General features: G+C 34.4%; 5 protein-coding genes across 8 annotated transcripts; 3 read left to right on the forward strand and 2 right to left on the reverse strand.

Moving 5' to 3' along the window:
- The first annotated feature begins 1,175 nt into the window (after positions 1-1,175).
- LOC125208892 lies at positions 1,176-2,037 on the forward strand. The gene is made up of 2 exons (XM_048108404.1): positions 1,176-1,497; positions 1,572-2,037. The coding sequence occupies exons 1-2, from the start codon at positions 1,190-1,192 to the stop codon at positions 1,948-1,950; spliced, it is 687 nt and encodes a 228-aa protein (XP_047964361.1). The 5' UTR covers positions 1,176-1,189; the 3' UTR covers positions 1,951-2,037.
- A 1,797-nt stretch (positions 2,038-3,834) lies between these two features.
- On the forward strand, positions 3,835-4,988 carry LOC125216968. Its single transcript, XM_048118772.1, has 2 exons — positions 3,835-4,139; positions 4,461-4,988. Exons 1-2 carry the CDS (start codon positions 3,838-3,840, stop codon positions 4,834-4,836), a joined length of 678 nt encoding a protein of 225 aa, XP_047974729.1. The 5' UTR covers positions 3,835-3,837; the 3' UTR covers positions 4,837-4,988.
- Positions 4,989-5,826: 838 nt separating this feature from the next.
- On the reverse strand, positions 5,827-10,151 carry LOC125212869 (methylthioribose kinase 1-like). 4 transcript variants are annotated; one of them, XM_048113152.1, is made up of 7 exons: positions 9,851-10,151; positions 9,042-9,351; positions 8,424-8,598; positions 8,118-8,319; positions 7,502-7,716; positions 7,129-7,327; positions 5,827-6,676 (listed from the first exon to the last, which is right to left on the reverse strand). In XM_048113152.1, exons 1-6 carry the CDS (start codon positions 10,034-10,036, stop codon positions 7,156-7,158), a joined length of 1,260 nt encoding a protein of 419 aa, XP_047969109.1. In that variant the 5' UTR covers positions 10,037-10,151; the 3' UTR covers positions 5,827-6,676; positions 7,129-7,155. The 4 variants fall into 4 exon arrangements, with proteins under 4 accessions (XP_047969109.1, XP_047969107.1, XP_047969108.1 ...); XM_048113150.1 differs by having other exon boundaries at positions 5,827-6,688; XM_048113151.1 differs by having other exon boundaries at positions 5,827-6,716.
- LOC125209231 lies at positions 5,977-6,681 on the forward strand. The gene has a single exon (XM_048108834.1). The coding sequence runs from the start codon at positions 5,977-5,979 to the stop codon at positions 6,679-6,681; it is 705 nt and encodes a 234-aa protein (XP_047964791.1).
- Positions 10,152-11,461: 1,310 nt separating the features above from the next.
- On the reverse strand, positions 11,462-12,205 carry LOC125209232. Its single transcript, XM_048108835.1, has one exon. It carries the CDS (start codon positions 12,203-12,205, stop codon positions 11,462-11,464), a length of 744 nt encoding a protein of 247 aa, XP_047964792.1.
- Positions 12,206-14,111: the final 1,906 nt, after the last annotated feature.

The following is a 14,111-nucleotide window of genomic DNA, read 5'->3' on the forward strand; positions in this document are numbered from 1 at the left end:
CTATGTAGTATATACTAGTATTTATTGTACATTTATTATTCATAGTTGTAAAATGACTAGTATTTATTGTACAATTATCATTCATAGTTGAAAAACTATGATTTTTGTAGAGATTTACAAGTGGCGAAATAATCATATTTGTGTTACTCCCAATTACATTATGCTAGAAGGCTAAATTTTGGTCTGGCCGCCCCTCCCGATCGGCCGAAGGGCCTAAAAATCCCTTAGAGTCGAGCTGAGAAAAACATATCCATCCACCGTGTGTAAAAATATACTCCCTCAATTCCATAGAAATTGGCCCTTTAGGGTTGGTACGGGTTTTAATGCGTAATTTGATAAAGTAAGAGAGAATGAGAAAAAGTAGTTGAAATTGTGTAGTGGATGTGGGCCCATAAATGAAAAAGTAAAAAAGAAGGAGAGAAAGGTTATCACAAATGGATATGACCAATTTCTATGGGAAGGACGAAAAAGGAAATATGGCCAATTCTTATGGGACGGAAGGAGTATTTTGTTTTCAATACATAGTATATAAGATTTTGTAGTCCAATTGTTTAACTTGTATATTTTTCCTTTTCTTTGTCCATTTTTTATTTTATCAATTGATATATCTTATTATTATCAATTCAAATATTTAATATTTTATCTATATTACTTTTGTATTTTTAATAAAAATCGATAAGTATTTAGTCATTTTTTAAACTCAACTAGTTATAACAAAAAGAATCAAATAATTCATAAGTTTTAGATGAATAATACATATGTGCAAGCTAGTGCATCTCATTAAAAAGTCAAGCATAATCATAATCTTATTCTGTTGGATATATTTTATTTTGAGATGAAATAAAAAAATGGAGTATAATATTATTTTTTTCTAAACGCAATTTTTAATATTCTTGTAAAACATGTTTACAAGTGATTAAGTTAACTTTTAAGGAGGAACTTAAAAGGGAAAAAAAAATCACTCTATTATTAATATTGAATTATGGAGTATTAAATAATAGTACTAAAATTTCGCCCCTTCTATTTCCGGATTCTGGATCTGTGGTCATGCAGCGCTTGAATTTTTGGAGATATTTATTCAAATAATGTAAACATATTTGACTTTGACTGTATATATTTTGCATCCTATATATAACCCTAGTGTTTCAACACTCATACCACACCACAAACAAGAATAACATTAACAACAATGGCCAATAACTTTATGTTGATGATATTATGTTGCTTGGCATTACTATTTGAAATCCGAGGGAATGAGGCTGTCCAGTACACTGTAACGAACAACGCAGCAACAACACCAGGTGGTGCTCGGTTCGCTAGAGAGATTGGGGTTCAGTATACCTTACAAACCATGAACACCTCCACAGCCTTCATCTGGAGGACTTTCCAGCAGAACTCCGATGCTGATCGGAAAAATTTTCTGAAAGTTAGCTTGTTCATCAATGACATGGACGGAGTGGCTTATGCCGTTGGCAGCGAGATCCATGTCAGCGCCAGGTACGTGTAGTTTTCTAGGCATTGAAGGAAATTTGTGTGTTGTTTCTATATGTCATGAGTTGGTGTTGGTGCAGGTACATTAATGGGTATGGGGGCAATGTGAAAAATGAGTTCACTGGCGTTTTGTACCATGAAATGACCCATGTGTGGCAGTGGAATGGCAACGGGCAGGCGCCGGGTGGTCTGATAGAAGGAATAGCTGATTATGTGAGGCTGAAAGCTGGTTATGCCGCGAGCCACTGGGTGAGGCCCGGGCAAGGTGACCGGTGGGATCAAGGCTACGACGTGACTGCTAGGTTTCTCGACTACTGCAACGGACTCAGTAATGGATTTGTGGCTCAACTCAACAAGAAGATGAGAAGTGGTTACAGCAACAATTACTTTGTGGACTTGCTGGGGAAGACTGTGGATCAGCTCTGGAGAGACTATAAAGCCAAGTATGCAGCAACTTGACTTGTTATGGCACCAAACTATGTGGACTCGATATGATGTGCTTTGTGACATGCTCTATTTCAGAATAATGATGAATACGAATAAAGTATCGAAATAAATAATATTTTCATATTTTTTAAATTATTCATGTGGTTTCGAGTTTTATGAAATAGTGGTGACCTACGAAAATACGATTAAACCGTATGAATATTTTTTCTCCTAAGAGCATTAACAATGGGTGGCCGATCGCCAGGGCCACTATCGATTTGGAGATCGACCATCATTGTGGAGAAGGGGTCTATCATCAGCCCTCTCTCACCACCCCCAAAGGGCTATTTAGACAAATTAATTATTAAATTTTTTGAAAAGATAGATACTCCCTCCGTTCCGGATAATTCGTCCCAATTTTTTATTTCGGTTCGTCCCACATAATTTGTCTCATTTCACTTTTATCATTTTTGGTAGTGGACCCCATATTCCACTAACTCATTCATACTCACATTTTATTGCAAAACTAATATATAAAGGTATGACCCACATTCCACTAACTTTTTCAACCCACTTTTCATTATAATTCTTAAAACCCGTGCCCGGTCAAAATGATCCGAATTATCCGATACGGAAGGAGTAATAGATATGTCATCTTTAACATCCTAAATTAACTCTCCACGTGTACATCTATTGTCTATCCAGTGGTACGTCGCCATGTCCTCATTTATGAATTTTGAACTAAACAATTCCTTAAATTAACTACTTTCTTAATAATTATAATATTGTTAATAGAATCTATTTTCTATTAATAATATTTCATTTTTTTTATATTTCTTTTAATTTATCAACAATATATTATAAATTTTTGTTGCTTCAATAGTTATTAATTTTAAAAGGTGGAGGTAATATAGGCAAAGACAAACAATAGATTTTTAGTATTGATCATCAATATGACAATATCGACAGCCTCTGTTTAAATTATGCATGTGTCGTTTTTCCAAACATTCCTTATTTTGATCGAAACTCGTGCAAATTAATTACTACTATCACCGAACCACCAAATATGGCTGTTGTGGGTCTCATACAACGCAGACTTATTTAAAATAATTGTATATTACTATAATTTAAAATTTATCTAAATTATTTAAGTTTATGTATAGTGACGTTTATTAGGACATGTTTTAAGGTGAATTTATTATGTAATTTATTTTTTAGTTTCTAAACTTTTTGAAGGACACATACATATAAAAACTTAATTAAAATTAGAAATAACTTACTGTTTAGTTTTTACGTAGTGGAGTAGTACAATAGATTGGTTAGAAACCATGGCTCCCTTCATCAGGCAGGGGATTGTTGGTTACATGGTGTCAATGGTGATAGATTGAATATCAAGTTCTTGCTTGACCTTTTTCCTTTTATTTTTCATTTTGGTATACAAGGAGGAAGAAGATTTCATGGCTTGATCTTGTTGTTTTATTTGATCGAGTATTAGATATGATACTTATTTCATTTGTTTTATGAGTATAATTTGTTGACTCTTTAACCGCCTTGTTCCTAAAAGTTTAACCGCTTTCCACTAACAATACTATAAATCCTTTTTTTACTATCTCTCTTACTTTACTAATTTTACCTTTAAATCCGTGCCGAACCCAAAGTGTTTATTCTTTGCGGACGGAGGGAGTATTTAATTATTGTGGAGTATTAGAGTATAAAAATTTCAATCCCTCCATTTCCGAATTCTAGATCTTCCACTGGTCATGCCATTACTATAATTTGGATGCCATTACTATAATTTGGGAGCCGCCCTTCAATTATTACTTTGGAGATATTTATTCAAAATAATGTAGACATATTTGACTTTGTATATATGTTTTGCATCCACTATATCAAACCACACCACAGAGAAGAATAACAGCAATGGCCAAATTTGTGGTGATATTGTCTTGCTTGGCATTAATATCTGCAATCCAAGGGAATGAGGCCGTCCAGTACACTGTCACGGACAAAGCAGCGAAAACGCCAGGTGGTGCTCGGTTTGCTAGAGACATCGGGGTCCGGTATACCTTACAAGCCATGAATACCTCCACAACCTTCATCTGGAGGATTTTCCGGCAGAAATCCGCTGCTGATCGGAAAAATCTGCAGAAAGTTAGCTTGTTCATCGAAAACATGGACGGAGTGGCGTATGCCACCGGCAACCAGATCCACGTCAGCGCCGGGTACGTCAAGTTTTTTATGCATGGAAGGAAATTTGTGTCTTGTTTTGATACGGATTTATTTTCTATATCATCTTTGTTTAGTTGATTAGGACTATAAGTACATATTTTTATTAGAAACCGTAGCCAAAATCCATCGTCCACCATCATGATGATGTCGCTATGATTTTGATTTTTAAGCTTGATTCGCAGGCACCGTGCGAATATCAAGTCATTCTAACATAGAACGTTTTTGGCACGTTTTCAGCATCGCTGACGTCTTGGAATTGCATCATCATCTGTTCGTATGATGTTTGTATTTGTGATGAATTGGTGTCGGTGCAGATACATTCAGTTTTATGTGGCGAGTGTGAAAAATGAGTTCACTGGCGTTTTGTACTATGGAATGGCTCGTGTGTGGCAGTGGGATGGCAACGGGAAGGCGCCGGGCGGTCTGACACAAGGGATAGCCGATTATGCGAGGCTGAAAGCTGGTTATGCCCCGAGCCACTGGGTGAAGCCGGGGCAAGGTGACCGGTGGGATGAAGGGTACGACGTGACTGCTAGGTTTCTCAACTACTGCAACGGACTCAAGAGTGGGTTTGTGGCTAACCTCAACAAGAAGATGAGAGGTGGTTACAGCAACAATTACTTTGTGGAGTTGTTGGGAAAGACCGTGGATCAGCTCTGGGTAGACTACAAAGCAAAGTATGAAACTTGACTTTTTATGGCAGCAAACTTAGGCTTGAGTTTGTCGATCATTTCCTGTTTGAGTAGTAAAAACTAGTAGTTGTATTGTAGACTAATGACACGAGTCACATGATGATTAATTGATGTGTGTTGTGACATTGTGCAATCGTTTATTGTAGAATAATGACGAAAACGAATGAGATATAGACGGAACTATTTTTTAATGCCGAACCGTCGAACTAAAATGTGGCGTAGTTTATTATCAGACAACACATAGTTTATTTTAAAATCTTTAGTTCAGTCTGTGCAATGAAGTAAAACAATCAAATAATCAAGTTCGTATAAAATGAAGTAAAACGATCTAAAAATGAAGTATATCATTTGATTAATTTATCTTATCCACTAGATTAGAAAAATTGATGTATGAGATTTGGTGTCTAGTTCGGTTTTAATATTTACTTCGATATTGAATACAATCCCAGTTTTTTTACATACTAAATCTTTAAATATGTAGAAAATTTGAACTATAGGATTTATGAGATAGATTAGTGAGATTGAGTACTACGTTCTAATAACTGAAATTCAGGATTTATAAAATGGATGAATGAGATTCAGTACTACTCACTATCTTAAGCTTGAATTTACAATTTTACATACTAGATCTTGAAACATGTAAATTGTAAATGGCGAAATTGTAAATAGCCTTAAAGTTTGATATATAGGATTAATAACATGTACTAGTGTTTTTTTAAATACAAAAACAAGCAAGGCAAGTGGATGAGAAAGTGAAATTGTAACCCAATCAAAAAAATACGTAGATAGTGTAACTCTTTTTTTTGTTTTTTAATTTAAAATTTTCATATATTGAATAAGAGTAGTACGTACTACTATTTGTTAATTTTGTGTTGATATTGAAATGAAAAAGTTATGTTTTATTATTATTATTATTATTATTATTATTATTATTATTATTATTATCATGTTTTTGTAATTGTTAAAATTATAATACAATCTCACATTATTACAGGAATGGTATGGATAAGAAATTTATCAAATATTTGGTAATAACATAAAATATTATCCCAGCCCAAATATTTCGGAAATCATTTTAACACAATTTATAAGACCACATTTAACTGGCCTAATTTGCCTTGATAATCAATCATCAGTCATGAATAGAAGCCTCTGCATTTTCCTCATCCCTGTTTCTCTTCTTCTATCATGCCTGGTACAACACATTCATGCAACCCAATACATCGTAACGAACACGGTCCCCAACACCCCGGGCGGCCAGTTGTTCGACACTGAAATCGGTGTTGATTTCACCTTATCAATCATGCCAGCCATCAACAATTTCATCCATCAAGTCTTTGAAGAAAGTAGCCCTGAAGATAGAAGGGACGTCCCTGTTTTGAATGTATACATCTCCGAATTCCCCGGTTACGCATATAAAAACGGTGACAACATCAACATAAGTGCCTCGGCAATGTACAACATGTACCAGCCTAGGTCGGTCTCAAAGTGGATGTTCATTTCTGTATTGACTCATGAGATGACTCATGTGTTCCAGTGGCATGGTAATTTTGGAGCTCCCGGTGGCCTCACGGAGGGGACTGCAGACTACGTGAAGGTCAAGTCGGGCTACTACAGGCAGGCTTATTATACTAAGCCCGGTGCAGGTAAGAAGTGGGATGAAGGGTACGGTGTGACAGAGAGGTTTTTGGAGTACTGTGACAGTTTGCTTCCAGGTTTTACTGTAAAACTGAATAAGAAGATGAGGTACCAATACAACAATGCGTATTGGGTTGAGTTGCTCGGGAAACCCGTGGAAGAGCTCTGGGGAGAGTACAAAGCCAAGTATGGGAACCAACCTTAAGAAAACACTGTTGATATGTTTCAAGGTTTAAAGTACTGATGGCAATAAATAAATGAAATTAGACGTTTATATGAACGTTTTATCAATTTATGCATATGAATAGAATATGAGGTCAGGTATGCAGGTTTACATAGTTCATTCTCTAGCACAAACAAATATGACAGCCTACATGTGAAAAATCATACTGTTTATTATGGCGTAACTATATAGACCAAAGTACAGGCACGAGCGAGGAAATAAACAACGAGCAATTTATAGAAAAATCATCCCAAATAGTGAAGAAATAAGTATAAACTAGAAGTTGTTCATTTCACACCTTTCTTCGTACAGGTAGCTATAAGCAATCCAAAACAATACGATGTACACATTATAAACCATGCTGAATATTCGAGAACATGGCTAAGCATGACACATTAATTATCTGGGAAAATATTAAAAATAACTGACCTGTTTAGTTTAGCTCTTGAAGATATCTTATGTGTCGAGATCCTCAATTGCAGAAACGACTTCATTTATTTTGTGAAAGTCTCTCCTCTCCTTCAGAAGGGTCTTAGCAAAGTTGAGAGCTTTGCGCTCACATTCAGAACGTTTACCAGCCTCTTGAATTGATTCAAAATCTTCAACATGAGCCACACCAACAATTCTCCTACAAATTAACCAGAAACCTGTCATTTAGACACAATATTCCTCTTTTTTTTTGCATATAAATGTGACAATAATCAGTAATGTAGTAAAACTGGATTTGAAGAACATCTGGTGGACTATCAAGGGTACAAGTATAAATAAATCAGATCATAAAATGCATAAGGCATCATCTAACCTTATCATTTTAGCAGCACCAAATCCGAGAGTGTCGTGGAAAAGATCATCCATATATCTTTGCTTTACCAGCAACTGGAGTTCTGAATTGTTATATATTGCTGGAAGATAAGCATCACCTGAACCATCCTTGTGTTTATCCCAAAGAGCAGTGAACTTTGTATGGAAGAGGTTCCAGGTATCCAGTATTGTCTTCAGGATCCACTTCTTATATAACTAATATAAAATTAAAAAAATATTATGTCAACAAATCAAATTACAAAACCAGTAAAGATAAACAAAGAGAGGGAAAGGTTTCCCAGCTACATCTAGACTTATAGTATGACTATACTAACTAAATAAGGTATGGTTGAGCTTAAGTAGTCACCCTAATATATATACATAAGCTAAAAGTGCAAATCTTTCAACAATTTCCCTCCCTCAATTAAATCAATTAACTGGTGGTTATTAGTTATGAAAAAACCACAATTTCGACTTGTGAAACGACCTCACAACTGCAGCAACTAACAATAATGGATCGAAAAACCATTATTTAGTGGACTAAAAGATCCTAAGGAACAAGGACAAAAAATAAGATGATCTAGATTCGTGTAAGTAAATGTAGGGAGAGTATCTACTTTACGGTCTCCCTCCTTTTCTGCATGTCCATCTTGTGAAAAATAAGCTAAAATGAGGTTTCCAATAAAAGCTCCAATATCATATCCCATTGGCCCATAGAAACCGAATTCGGGATCTATCACTTGAGTTGAATCAGGAGTAACCATGAATGAACTAGTGTGAAGATCACCATGTAAAAGAGCTTGGGCTCTCTCACAGAATCTGAGACCGAAGATAGAAAACAATTGTAAGAACATTATCACATGAAAATGTTAGAAACTAGTGGTTAGGAAAAATTACAAAAAAAGATCTGCACTGAATTTTACTTAGATTTCAGCCCAGCAACTTCGAGTTTCAACATGTTATCCTCCCGAAGCGCCTCAGCATCAGCATCAAGGTAAGGAGTTGTCCAATGGTTATACTCAGACACTTTGTATGGATCAGAAAACACAACTTGTTCAGTAAGTCTGCATAACTCCACATTTCCACAAAATTTAGCAACTGCAAAATAGCAAAATTCTAGTAGTAATTAGAATATGTAGCAAGTCATTTCAACAGGATTAATTTATCACTAAGAATTCAAAATAAAAAACCTAGGAGGCACAAAACTCATAAATATTTGTATGCTTTCCTATTCTAACATTTAAGAGAAAAATGTAGAAAACAATGGCAACTAGATGGAGTGAGAACTCACAAAAGGATCAACAAAGCGTTTTAAGTAAAGGGTGCTAAGACTCAAAACCAAATACCATGAATTATTGACTAAAGGCAAATGGTTCAGATTGACACTGTGGCTGAAGTAACATTCACCATATGATATAAACTTCAAGTGTAAAAAGTATTACTACAACACTTTATGTTTATAATGTATCGATACTTCTAAAAGAAAATTGTTGTCAAAAATACTTTTTAAAATCAAGATAACTGTAAAAACAATTTCTTACCACCACTTTTGTGATCGGTAGTGGTCTGATACAGCAGGGAGGTATAAAAAAGCGTCGATGCCATATATTCTGATACATGGTCAGCAAGCAACGGATACTCCATCCCAGCAATCAATCCTTTTCTTAAGATAATATGAGGTGGCTCAATGTAACGCATGCCAATCAAACACATTTTCCTGTCAAAGTGGTAGACCTCAGGGACATGATTTGGGCACAAGCGACCATGTTCTTGCAAAACCGTTGCTTCAAAATAGGAACGTTCTTTTGCCATTGGCCACGATTCCCCTATAGAGCGAACGTATGGAAGAGCCTGCGTGTTTTTACCATCAGTTAACAAAAACAACTCACAGCCTCTTACAAATATAATGGTATGATTTAATAATCCTTATTCCTTAATAGGGAGCATGAGATCAACTTGGTATCAGCAAACTTCGGCCACAACATTTAATGAAATTAAATACTAGCATTACTGAAATAAATTTAGTCTACAGTAATATTCTTATGAGAAGTGGCAAAGATCAGACCAGAACCTATAAACCACCTTTACATCTGACTTCCAGCCTAAATCAATCTCATGAGCAGGTCATCCTTTCTCTTTTTTGCTACTACTACTATTTAATTGCTTGTACAAATTCCATCAAAAACAAGTAAATTTTTCGGATGTTAAACGTAATCCTACTTCCAACAACAAATTTAACTTCATTTGAATCCCTAGACAGGTGACGAACAGTGCCATACTTAAATCGTAAAATTCATAATCGAAGCAAATTATGTCTGCGATTAACAAAGAAAATCGGCGTCATACGCACCTGCTTGACGACGATAGATCCAGACGGTGCAGTAACAATGTAGACGAAGTTGAGATTTCCGTCGCCGACTTCCTTGATTTCGAGGTTATCGAAGTGGCTGCCTAGCTTGGCGGCGAGAGATGGAGTGGCCTTCAAGTAGACCACCAGTGACTTCTCGTCGAGCGCCTGAAATCCGTCGGAAGCCATGTTGATGTGGTGGCGTTGATCGTCGGCCTTTGCTTAGTGTGTGGTCGGACTAGTAACAGTACGTACTCATACTATCATTTGCGTGGAGAATTGAAAGGGTATAATTGGAAGAATATTTTTCTATGCTTCTTTTGGGCTGACCAATTACACGACTTCTCGCATTTGGAGGAGGAAGTCTGGTACATTGAATGTAGTCGGATTTTTAGTTTGGAAATATTATCCCTCTGTTTCGTCATAGTTGGGTCATTTTTCTATTTCGGGAAATTCCTTTATAGTTGATTCATATTTATATAAATATAGCAACTCTTTTTTTCTTTGACCTTTACTTGTTTTTACTTTATTCTCCCTATTTTATTCACTTTCTACTTTATTTTCTTTCTTACTGTTTTATCAATTTATTTAACACACTCAACATCCATTTTCTAAACTTCGTGCCGAAAAGTTTCGCATCAACTATGAGGGAACGGAGAGAGTACAATTTAGACTAAAAATATATTACTCCCTCCATCCTATAAAAATATGTGCACTTTCCATTTTTGCCCGTCCCACAAAAATATGTGCGTTCCAATTTTGAAAATTTATATCAATTTAATAATGTAGGTCTCACTATCAACTAACACTACTTTAACTATCATTCTCCTTATCTCTCTTATTTTACCATACCATTCTTCTCCCTCTCTCTTACTGTACCGATTTTGTCTTGATTCTCGTGCTATACACATTGCACCTATTTTTATGGGATGAAGAGAGTATATTTTTCAATAAAAATTAAAACGACTTTATTATGTTTGAAAAAAACAAGAATTTAAAATGACTCTATTAAGTGTATATTTTTCATTTAAATTATAGGAATAATGATCAAGTTTATTAAATTTTAATACTATATATAGAAAGTATATCTTAAATTTATGATTTTTGTGTAAGAATTTTGCTTGATCTTTATCATTTACTATGTCACAATTTTTTTATTAATGTTATCAAGAGTATATATGAACTAAATCAATCCCATTTTGATTGATCGTAGTTTTCATTTTCCACGTTCATTTTTTGCATGAAATGTAGATTTTATCATATTCTTTTAATATAAGATGAATATTCAAAATATCATTTTGAATCCATTACTCTGTTTTTATAAAAAGAGGGGAAAATAAAAATAAAAAAGAGAATTGGATTTCCTAATCTCTCTTAGTCCTAGTTCTAGTCTTTAAGCTATATTAACTTTTCATTTTATCTTCTCTATTTTTCATAGAGCTTAAAGCTCTCAACTTTGCTAAGACCCTTCTAAAGGAGATGAGAAACTTTATGACATTTTCACTTGTAGAGAATGAACTATATAAACCTTCATACCTTACCTCATATTCTATTCATATGCTTAAATGGGGAAAACATTCATATAAATATTCAATTGCAAACTAGGTATTGCTATTAGTACTTCAAACCATGATATATGTGAATAGTGTTTTCCTGAGGCTGGTTCCCATACTTGGCTTTGTAATCTCTCCAGAGCTGCTCCACCGGTTTCCCGAGCAACTCAACCCAATACACTTGGTCGTATTTGAACCTCATCTTCTTGTTCAGCTTCACTGTGAAACCTTCCAACAAACTATCACAATACTCCAAAAACCTCTCTGTCACACCGTACCCTTCATCCCATTTTTGCCCTGCACCGGGTTTCGTATAAGAATCCTGGTTGTAGTAGCCCGACTTGACCTTCACGTAGTCTGCAGTCCCCTCCGTGAGGCCACCGGGGGCTCCAAAATTACCGTGCCACTGGAACACGTGAGCCATCTCATGAAACATCACGGAAGTGAACATCCACTTTGAGATCGACCTAGGCTGGTATATGTTGTACATTGCCGAGGCACTAATGTTTATGTTGTCACCGTTTTTGTATGCGTAACCGGGGAATTCGGAGATGTATACGTTCAAAACAGGGACGTCCCTTCTGTCTTCAGGGCTACTTTCTTCAAAGACTTTGTAGATGAATTCGTTGATCGTTGGCATGATTGATAAGGTGAAATTAACGCCGATTTCTGTGTCGAACAACTGGCCTCCCGGGGTGTTGGGGACCGTGTTCGTCACGATGTATTGGGTTGCATGAATGTGTTGTACTAGGCATGATAGAAGAAGAGAAACAGGGATGAGGAAAATGCAGACGCTTCTATTCATGGTTGATGATTGATTTATCAATGCAAATTATGTTTTAGTGTGTGTTGTGTTAGTAACTTGTATGGTTTGGATATATATACAGAAACTATTAAACTAATTAAATGTGCTCATAAATTGTGTTAATGTGATTTTTTGGATGCTAGTACAAAAGAATATTTTCTTTTATTACCCAATATTGATGAATTAAATACTCATACTATTCTTGACTTCTTGTAATAATGTGAGAGTGTATTGTAAATTTGTAATGTCAATAGTAGCAAAAACATGATAATATGAACTTCCGCATGTAGTTTACCATAGGGCTTATTGTAAACAATTTAAAGTCGTTAGGATAGGAAATAAAATATTCTAATATCAACACAAAATATCAAATTAATACTACTGTTATTTCATCATTTACTCTGTGTATATATGAAGTCCTTCATTCAATATTAACACAAAATATCAAAATATGAATTATTTAAATTAAAAATGAAAAAATTACCGGTTCAATTCTATTTAATTTTTAATGAATAAGTCCAAATTATTACTCTACATTTGTCCAAAACAATCCATAATTCAATCCCTACATTATCTCAAGAGCAATGAAAGAAACTAGCCACTCTTGCTAAAATAGATTTCGCCAAAGAAAACTAAAATCGTAGATTTCATGGTGTTTCGCCAATGTTGATAGTATTTCATCCTCGGATTGAAGAAGATTTGATGTGAATCAGTTTCTCCCTCTTCCATCCTATTTCTTATATGAATTTTTTTTTTCCGTTTTCCATGTGAAGATCTAATGCCAAAAAACATCAAGCTGCTAATTAAATGAGTCGAAATAGTTTTAAATTAGTTTTAATACGTAATGTTGGAAATTTTTGATTAAATGTTCACCCGTATTTTGCTTCAAGCTTTACTTGCGTCCAGGAACAATTTTGAGCTTATGGTAGTCCTAATCCATACGACATTATTCATACAACACGTTTGGTGAAATAATTTTATTTATAAAATCGAAAGACAATATACAATAAGGAATTAAGAGATACAGGCAAGTACTTCAAAGAAGTTTACCAAACAACAATTAAAATATTAATTGAATTATAAATTCTTATTTACTTTTGTGAAATTTATGAGGGTGTATTATTAGTAATAGTATAGAATTGATCTAAAAGTTTAAGTTGGCTGTTTTATTTATATACGACTATATGAGATTCAAAATTAATATATAATAATAATGGCTTAGGGGTGCGTTATATTGCTAACTATTTAAGTTGCTAACTCTGCTAACTCATCAATACAGTGTATTAAAAATGTTAGTATGGTGACATTATCAACATATTAGATTGAAGTTCAACAAAATTATGTGTTGACATTTTAATGTCACCGTGTTGACATTTTTAATACACTGCATTGATGAGTTAGCAAGTTAGTAACTTAAAAAAGTTAGCAATTGATCACACCCTTAATGATTATATAAGAGATTTGTTATTTACTCTACAAAAACTTTTATCGTCCAATTAGAGAACTGAGAGATTTCAAATTAAAACTGATTTTGAATTTCTGCTCGAGAAGATCAATATAGATTCAATTTTTTACATAAACTTTTTGTAAATTATTCAAGAAAATAATTAATTTATTGTGTGTTTGGCGTATCTAACGTAATATTATCATTGTGGAATCGATTTGAGTAAATCAGTTAGACTTGAATATTCGCTAAATCTATAAAACCATTAACCAAGTGCTAAAACTTGTAAATACCACTAATTAGTTCTAGTAATTACTCTCCATTTCTGGAAATGTTAAAAATGAAGAACTTGTAAAAGCTCTTCGAAGACATTACGACCTTTAATTTGTAGCTATATATATATAAATTCTTTTCAAGAAGGTATATTGAAAAAATATCAATATGCATGGAAACATATAATTT

The sequence above is a fragment of the Salvia hispanica genome, chromosome 3, assembly GCF_023119035.1.
Source record: "Salvia hispanica cultivar TCC Black 2014 chromosome 3, UniMelb_Shisp_WGS_1.0, whole genome shotgun sequence".
NCBI lineage: Eukaryota > Viridiplantae > Streptophyta > Magnoliopsida > Lamiales > Lamiaceae > Salvia > Salvia hispanica.

Coding starts and splice junctions, on each gene's coding strand:
- LOC125212869 (XM_048113152.1), bottom strand. CDS start 10,036: ATGGCTTCCGACGGATTTCAGGCGCTCGACGAGAAGTCACTGGTGGTC. Junction 9,352..9,850: donor GATCTATCGTCGTCAAGCAG/GTGCGTATGACG, acceptor AAAAACACGCAG/GCTCTTCCATACGTTCGCTC. Junction 7,328..7,501: donor GGTGCTGCTAAAATGATAAG/GTTAGATGATGC, acceptor GTTAATTTGTAG/GAGAATTGTTGGTGTGGCTC.
- LOC125208892 (XM_048108404.1), top strand. CDS start 1,190: ATGGCCAATAACTTTATGTTGATGATATTATGTTGCTTGGCATTACTA. Junction 1,498..1,571: donor GAGATCCATGTCAGCGCCAG/GTACGTGTAGTT, acceptor GTGTTGGTGCAG/GTACATTAATGGGTATGGGG.
- LOC125209232 (XM_048108835.1), bottom strand. CDS start 12,205: ATGAATAGAAGCGTCTGCATTTTCCTCATCCCTGTTTCTCTTCTTCTA.
- LOC125216968 (XM_048118772.1), top strand. CDS start 3,838: ATGGCCAAATTTGTGGTGATATTGTCTTGCTTGGCATTAATATCTGCA. Junction 4,140..4,460: donor CAGATCCACGTCAGCGCCGG/GTACGTCAAGTT, acceptor GTGTCGGTGCAG/ATACATTCAGTTTTATGTGG.
- LOC125209231 (XM_048108834.1), top strand. CDS start 5,977: ATGAATAGAAGCCTCTGCATTTTCCTCATCCCTGTTTCTCTTCTTCTA.